The sequence below is a fragment of the Coregonus clupeaformis genome, chromosome 17, assembly GCF_020615455.1.
Source record: "Coregonus clupeaformis isolate EN_2021a chromosome 17, ASM2061545v1, whole genome shotgun sequence".
Taxonomy (NCBI): Eukaryota; Metazoa; Chordata; class Actinopteri; order Salmoniformes; family Salmonidae; genus Coregonus; species Coregonus clupeaformis.
Window position 1 is genome coordinate 71,334,805 of NC_059208.1, and position 7,678 is coordinate 71,342,482.

General features: G+C 41.4%; 2 protein-coding genes across 2 annotated transcripts; one reads left to right on the plus strand and one right to left on the minus strand.

Annotated features, from left to right (window-relative positions):
- Nucleotides 1-254: 254 nt before the first annotated feature.
- LOC121572327 (replication stress response regulator SDE2) lies at nt 255-6,654 on the minus strand. The gene is made up of 7 exons (XM_041884392.2): nt 6,470-6,654; nt 2,932-3,049; nt 2,590-2,701; nt 2,173-2,342; nt 1,803-1,908; nt 1,280-1,670; nt 255-978 (listed from the first exon to the last, which is right to left on the minus strand). The coding sequence occupies exons 1-7, from the start codon at nt 6,569-6,571 to the stop codon at nt 760-762; spliced, it is 1,218 nt and encodes a 405-aa protein (XP_041740326.2). The 5' UTR covers nt 6,572-6,654; the 3' UTR covers nt 255-759.
- A 95-nt stretch (nt 6,655-6,749) lies between these two features.
- LOC121572328 (28S ribosomal protein S28, mitochondrial) lies at nt 6,750-7,542 on the plus strand. Its single transcript, XM_041884393.2, has one exon. The coding sequence runs from the start codon at nt 6,840-6,842 to the stop codon at nt 7,416-7,418; it is 579 nt and encodes a 192-aa protein (XP_041740327.2). The 5' UTR covers nt 6,750-6,839; the 3' UTR covers nt 7,419-7,542.
- The last annotated feature ends 136 nt before the right edge of the window (nt 7,543-7,678 follow it).

Sequence of the window (7,678 nt, forward strand, 5' to 3'; positions counted from 1 at the left end):
CTTAATGCTCCTTTACAATAAATATTGAGTTTCTTATTCTGATCGACGCTTGGCTGCATTTGACAAATCAAAATAATCTCATCATGTAGGCTATACCCGTACTGTATCTGTCATCTGATTTCTAGAGCGCACGTACCAAGACTAGAGCAGGCACATTCGCTATATAACGCAACATTTTTTGTGACAAAACCATCTGTAGAGTTAAAAATGCGATGGAAACTCATAACATTTATTTTTTATTCGGTACATGGAAATGTTATTTTTTTTAAATGTGCACGTCATCACGCACAGATTTTTATCCGCCACAAGTCAATTTGATGGAAACATCTCTAGTGGGAAAATGAGCAAATCGTTTTAGGATTTTAGAATATTTGCATGAAAATCTGTCACCAATTGGTGACAGATACTGTGATAAATCTTTTGAGTGTTCAAAAAGAGACTTCACTTCATTTGTGACATTTCATCCAACATAAGGGACAGTACATAGAATTTAAAAAAGTAAAATCTATATACTCTAGAAAAATTTATAAAATGCATTGAGAATATAGTAGAATTCTGACATATATCCAATAGCTGGGACAATCTTAAAATGTGTCCACTATTTGGGGCAAACAAAAATATTCAGACACTTTGAATCTGGGGCTCATGGCATGGTTATAACAAGTAATAATATCCGTTGACTTAATTGTCACCAAGTTATCAGGCGTCCACTCAGCATAAGACTCATTATTATATGGTGCTGTAATAGAAATTGGGCAGTCATTTCTTCTTGCCCTTGCTGGGTTTGGCCAATAGGGCAGGATCAATGTCCTCTGCAGAAAGCCCTATGGTGGAGAAAAGGCGAACAGCGCGCTCGGACAGGGTTCCCCCACACTTCATCCCCCGTGCAATCAGTTCTGCCTTTAGCCTGTCCAACCCCAAAGTCTCCAGCTCCTTGTCCGAGTGCACTGCCTGGAGGTCTAAGGGCCCATCTTCCCACTGCATACCGGGGGAGAAACACACAAGTTAATCTTTAAAAGTAACTGCTCATTACGCTGTTCTATTCTGCTTGACTGCAGTTGGTCTTGTTGCAAAGTACTTTTCGTGGCGCATTATGAGCCATTAAACATAACTTTGGTCGTCTTAACATCTTGTTTGCATTCTGGGCTGACCCAGAAAAACCAAGGTACAAGTAGAAAAACCAAGGAGCAAGTATGGATGATATAATATTGAAAACATTAAATAATGGACTAATAAGGACCAAGAGAACAAATCTTGAGTGGAACATTAAGAAACTCACAGTGGGTTTGTTGGTGCTACTCTGAGCTTTGCTTAGACTGTCGGTCTTTGGGAATGTTTCTTCTGTGGGGACCACCTCCTTCTGAGCCCCACCATCACTGGTGCCCGAAGCTACTGCCTCTGCTTGAGATTGTGTCTGCACCTCTGCTGGGCTCTCTGGAGAGCTGGGTCCTGAGCTGGAGTTGCTGCTTGTGCTAGGAGCTTCTGGAGTTGCTGTTTGTTCCGCTCTGCTCTGAGAGGCTGAGGTGTGAGCTGGCGTTGCTCCCTTTACGGGACTACTGGGTACCCCTGAGCCAGAATCAGATGTTGAGGGAGAGGGAGAGTTCCCGCTGTCGCTTGCAGCATCGTCATCCTCAGAGCTGTCCAGGTCATCCAGGCCACCAACACCTGTCCTGTAAAATCCTAAACATTTCACTACTGGGCAGTTTTTTCCCCCCATTACATTAGTTTTTTTAAGAGTCTGGAAAGATGTCTTTTTTTTTTTTACACAACAACGTTAAACCAAGATGACAAAGCTCATTCACCAAAAGCATTTCTTCTTGCTTTTCCCTTGGCCTTTGTTTGGAGGTGGATTTTTGCGTTTCGGTGCCTCGTCTACTTTCACGAGTCCACTGGAAGAGGCTTGCATTCCTAAAAAACAGACTGTTAAAGACTCATCCTTGAATTAGTTATATGGAACGAACAGCCCTTTACATTGCAATAACTTTCTATAGCACAGATCATAAAGGTATCTCCATAAAAAGTACACCAGGGGCTATGCACTGTGTTTGGCCCTGTGCAGCTTCCAACCGTGTGTGTCAGAGAGGTTGGGTGAAAAACAAACATTTCCATTCTTACAAATGGACAATAAACATACTAAGTACATAATTCTAAATATCTATTTGAAATTAGTGCCTTTTAAGACTGAGTCATCCAGTCGTTCTGAGAGGTTGTGGCACTGCTGCTCGTAGTTTGGGTCTGTGAAGTGATGCTTGGGCTCGGCCAGCTTCCTCTGCAGTCTCTCCAGACGCCTTTGCTCTTTCTCTGCCTCGCGGTCTGCCTGCTTCTTAAGCCACTCTGCCATCCTGAAAACACAGACACACACAATAAGACCTCATTTTTTAAAACCTATTTATTCATGCCATTTAGGTGATAAAGACAGAGCATCCTCAACAAATTTGCTCACTTGTCGCACCGGGGTCCATTCCATTGCACCAAATGCAAACTGATGATCAAATGCACCAGGCGAGCTTAATCTAGGACACCTAGTTATTATACTAGGAAAATACTTCAAATCCCAGATAAAATTGAGTCTGTGGGTGACCATCTTACTCTTTCTCATGGTTGACATCTCTTAGTCGCCTTCCGCTTAGATCTCTGCAGGCTTCGCGGTTTGTGGTCTTTTCAATTTGTGCCCCAAGAGCCCTAAGCATAGACCCAAAGCCTGCCAATTACAAATAATGGAACAGTTAGTTATTAATTTACTCACTTATTCAGAATAATATAAGTAACATTTCACACCTGTCCACTAACTTTAGGCTTAACAGTAAATTATAATTCTTTTAAGTAGCTAACTAGCTAGATGGAAGTAATTAACCTGTTAACTAACTAGCTTGCTAGTTAGCTAGCTAGACTGCTTGCCCTTTAGACTTTAATAACTAGTTAGTTAGCTACCTCCTTTCCCACCACAGAGACGGGGCTCCAGTCGATACACCGCTCCAGCCTGCAATTTCTCATCAAGCTCTGATAATCGCCCATTATTCTTGACGTAGAGATCTGATGACGGGATTCCCTGAAAACAATAGAAGAAATGTTAGGCAAGTAGCTAGCTAGTAGGGACGTAATGATTGACCAATACGCATCGTCCCCGGTTCAAATGTATAAGATATGAGCGCATCAGTCTTCGGGACCCCAAACCGATCCAAATGTAGCATCAGCCAGGAAATCGATTCAAACGTTACGAATCGGCAGTTCACAAAAAACGTTTTGCTCAAATTACTTTCTTTCTACCGTCGGGAAATACCTCATCTTTTGTGACAACTGCGTCCTCTCCTTCAGTGTAGAACTAAACATTTCATTGTGTTGACAGTCATTGATCTACAACCCCAGGCAATATCAGTAGCCTAGTCAAACGGCACCAAGAGTGCTGTAATATCTAACAATTTCACAACATATACCCAATACACACAAATCTAAGTAAGGAATGGAATTAAGAATATATACATATATGGACGAGCAATGACAGAGCGGCATGGACTAAGATACAGTAGAATTGTATAGAATACAGTATATACATATGAGATGAGTAATGCAAGATATGTAAACATTATTAAAGTGACTAGTGTTCCATTTCTTAAAGTGGCCAGTGATTTCAATAGGCAGCAGCAGCCTCTAATGTGCTAGTGATGGCTATTTAACAGTCTGATGGCCTTGAGATAGAAGATGTTTTCCAGTCTCTTGGTCCCAGCTTTGATGCACCTGTACTGACCTCGCCTTCTGGGTGATAGCGGGGTGAACAGGCAGTGGCTCGGGTGGTTGATGTCCTTGATTATCTTTTTGGCCTTCACGTGACATCGGATACTGTGGGTGTCTTGGAGGGCGGGTAGTTTGCCCCCGGTAATGCGTTGGGCAGACCGCACCACCCTCTGGAGAGCCTTGCGGTTTAGGGCGGTGCAGTTGACGTGGACAATTTAAATTTGTCAGTGATGTGTACGCCAAGGAACTTGAAGCTCTCCACTGCGGTCCTGTCGATGTGGATAGGGGGGTGCACCCTCTGCTGTTTCCTGAAGTCCACGATCATCTCCTTTGTTTTGTTTAGTTGACATTGAGTGAGAGGTTATTGTCCTGGTACCACACTCCCAGAGCCCTCACCTCCTCCCTGTAGGCTGTCTCGTCATTGTTGGTAATCAAGCCTACTACTGTTGTGTCCTCTGCAAACTTGATGATTGAGTTGGAGGCGTGCTTGGCCACGCAGCCATGGGTGAAAAGGGAGTACAGGAGTGGGCTGAGCACACACCCTTGTGGGGACCCAGTGTTGAGGATCAGCGAAGTGGAGGTGTTGTTTCCTACCTTCACCACCTGGGGGCGGCCCTTCAGGAAGTCCAGGACCCAATTGCACAGGGCGGGATTCAGACCCAAGGCCTCAAGCTAAATTATGAGCTTGGAGGGTAAGTTTAAGCACCGCCTTCGCCCAATCCTGAGTCGTCCAAATAATCAACGACTTAAACCCAAAACCAGGAAATACTGCAGCTCTTTATTAAAAATGTTTTGCCAATGTACAAATACAATAAGGCATAACATACATTTAAATAGAGTCCGTGGCAAACAGAGCACACAAGGGGTACAACATAGCTAAATAAACCAAAATACAAAATAAAATAAGAAAATAAAATATAGGCTACAATGAGGCATAACTTAAGCTATGGGGTCTTCTAATAAATCTAATTAATTCATCAATTTATTTTTTGCTTACTTTTTTTCCTTCCTATACATTTCAATGAATCAAAGTTTTAAAAAAATATATTGCTGAAAAACTATAAGCAAAGGCTGTGTTTTTATGTATTTACTTTTACGAATATAAAATGTACCCAAAACAAGTAAAACATTCTAAAATTAAATGTTATGTTCTTATCTTCCATTATTATACCGAAAGCTACATTCTCTCTAGTAAACTGGGTTATTGGAAAGATTTGTTCTAACCAGTCAAACATATAACTCCAGAATGTGTTGCTGTAAACACACTTCTGAGTCACAAATGTAATCTATGCCAAAGCAAGTCTCACAAGATAGATATCATTAAATATTTAAGTGCAATTTCGGTCATCAAAAACACTCAGCTTTTCTATAAAAACACTCAGCTTTTCTATATCAGAATTCTTGATAAGAGCTGACAGCATTTCTGCAGCCATAAGAAAGAGTGATGGTGAAATAGAGCAGCCTTGTTTAATTCCACGACTTATAACAAATCGTGGATTAGTGCCTAGTGTTAAGGACACTGAGCTATTAGTGTTTTGATAAGAGGATCTAATCATGTTCCTGAACTTTTCTCCAAAACCATAAAGCTCCAAAGGACAGAAGATAAAAGGGTGTTCAACCATGTCAAATGTTTTGTAAAAATCAAGAAAAATAGTAAATCCATCGTTTCAGATTCCTATATTCAAGCATGTCTTGGACCAAGCGTATGTTGTTCTACTTTCTATGCCTGTGATATGTGGTTGTCCTGCCTAGCTATTTTACGATTAAAGCACTAACTGTAAATCGCTCAGGATTACAGCGTATGCTAAATCAGGGGTTCCCAAACTTTTTCCAATCGGGCCCCCACTTCCAGCATTGGGTAACATCCCGCGCACCCCATGGCTATTTCTATTGGCAAAAGCACTGTTCGTGACACAAACCGTTCACACCCTTCTTGTTGGTGGAGAGAATTGTGCAGGTTTAAAGCTTATTTCCTGCAATTCTACACATTTTGTCATGGGGTGCACAAGAAATGTGCTGTTTTAAAGCAAATTTCCTTGCAATTCCATACATTTTGCCATGTCTAATGTGAATTCATGTGATATTTGAGTGACTAAAAAAATTACAACAATATCTATGGGCTAAAAAACCTAAATGAAATACAAAACCGTAGACATAGGCTAGTTGATCTGGACATTTCTGACAAGTTATAAATAGCTCTCTAAGGTATGCAATGACAAGAGGAACTGATGTTGCACTACCAATTTGCATTCTACTATTACAACTTTCAAGAGTACGTTTAAAGCCGGACTGAGCTCCTTTATAAACAAACCAAAAAAAGTTTGGGAACCACTGTGCTAAATGACTAAACATTATTCTTTATTTGTTTTAACGTTTCGTTCTTGTATCGCATCGGAGCCCATCTAAATGCGTATCGAATCGTCTTGAAATGGAAAGATGCACATCCCTCCTAGTACTAGTACTGCTAGTAACGTTACTAGCTAGCTAGTTATAAAAATACAGAGCAGAAAATATCATCTTTGCTCAAATGCTGTTTGGCAAAGTTAGTTAAGCTAGTTAACTAGCTAGCGTCCGCTAATACCGCGTTAGTTATTTAGCCAGTTTGCTAGCTTGTTGGATGTGTCGACCCACCTAGCTTGCCTTGCCAGAGCTAGCTTGCCAGAGCTAGCTAGGTTGGCTAGCTACCAACGAAGTATTATTTCAGTTTAATTGATAACACGACCATTTTGATACTAACCTTTTCTTTCGTAAAAATATCAACTAGATCACGGACAGAGGCTCCAGTAGGAAAAGAAGCATTGCAAAACTGAAGAAGTGGACCAGAAAGAAACAACTCCATGATGTTGCCAAAGACAGTACAGAAATGTAAGGTTGCTTTGTCGAGCTACTACCGGATATTTACGCGGAAGGCCGAGAGCTTAAAAAAAGAGAGCTTGTTATGTAACGTGACGATATAGCGTTTTTTTTTAAGGGCTTTGTTTTTGCTACCAAAAATGTAATGAGTTTTTTTATACAGTACGGATTGGACTATTGTGGTATTCCTTCATTTTTTCTTTAAATGTAACACAAATAAAACACCCATCATCCTTTGCGGCAGACACACCAACATGGCAGCTTTGAACAAGGTTGTGTCATGTCTGAGGACTGGCACATGTGTGTTTCCAAAACGAGCAATAGATATTCGCAAGTCGTTATACAGCACAGATAGCGGGGAGACATCGGAAGGAAAAGCGGTGGAAGAAACGCAGAAACCAGCAGCCGACAAGGCGAAAAGTGGCTTCGCTGCAGCATATGAACAACACACAGACCTTCAGCAGAGGCAAGATCAGACGGGAACTGCTGTCAGACTTGGGTCAACAAGAAATGAAAAATCATTTGCGTCATTGCTACGAAATTCTCCTCTCATGCAGATGGGACCAGCAAAGGACAAAATGGTAATCGGGAAGATCTTTCACATAATCAAAGACGATTTATACATTGACTTTGGTGCCAAGTTCCATTGTGTATGTAAACGACCGACAGTGGATGGAGAGAGGTACCAGAGGGGGAGCAGAGTACGTCTGCGTCTTGAGGACCTCGAGCTCACATCTCGCTTCCTAGGTGGGAACACCGACACAACACTACTGGAAGCAGATGCCTTTCTTCTTGGACTGATCGAGAGCAAGGACGCAAAGATCAAAGAGTAGAACAGCATTGACTCCGACCCATAGACCTGCCCCGGAAGAGGACAGTTTTTCTTGTTAATGTCACTATTCTCACAGTATGGTAATTTGTAACCGAGGTCTTGAACAATAAATGTATCCAAATATATGTTTCTGTTTCATCTTGAGAAATCTGCTACATCCATGTTCAATGGTCATTTCAATTACCCATTTATTCTGGAAGAGTCATTAAATGTCTCATGCTTAGTAACAGTCATGTGTCATCATAACCCAAAATGTAAGGT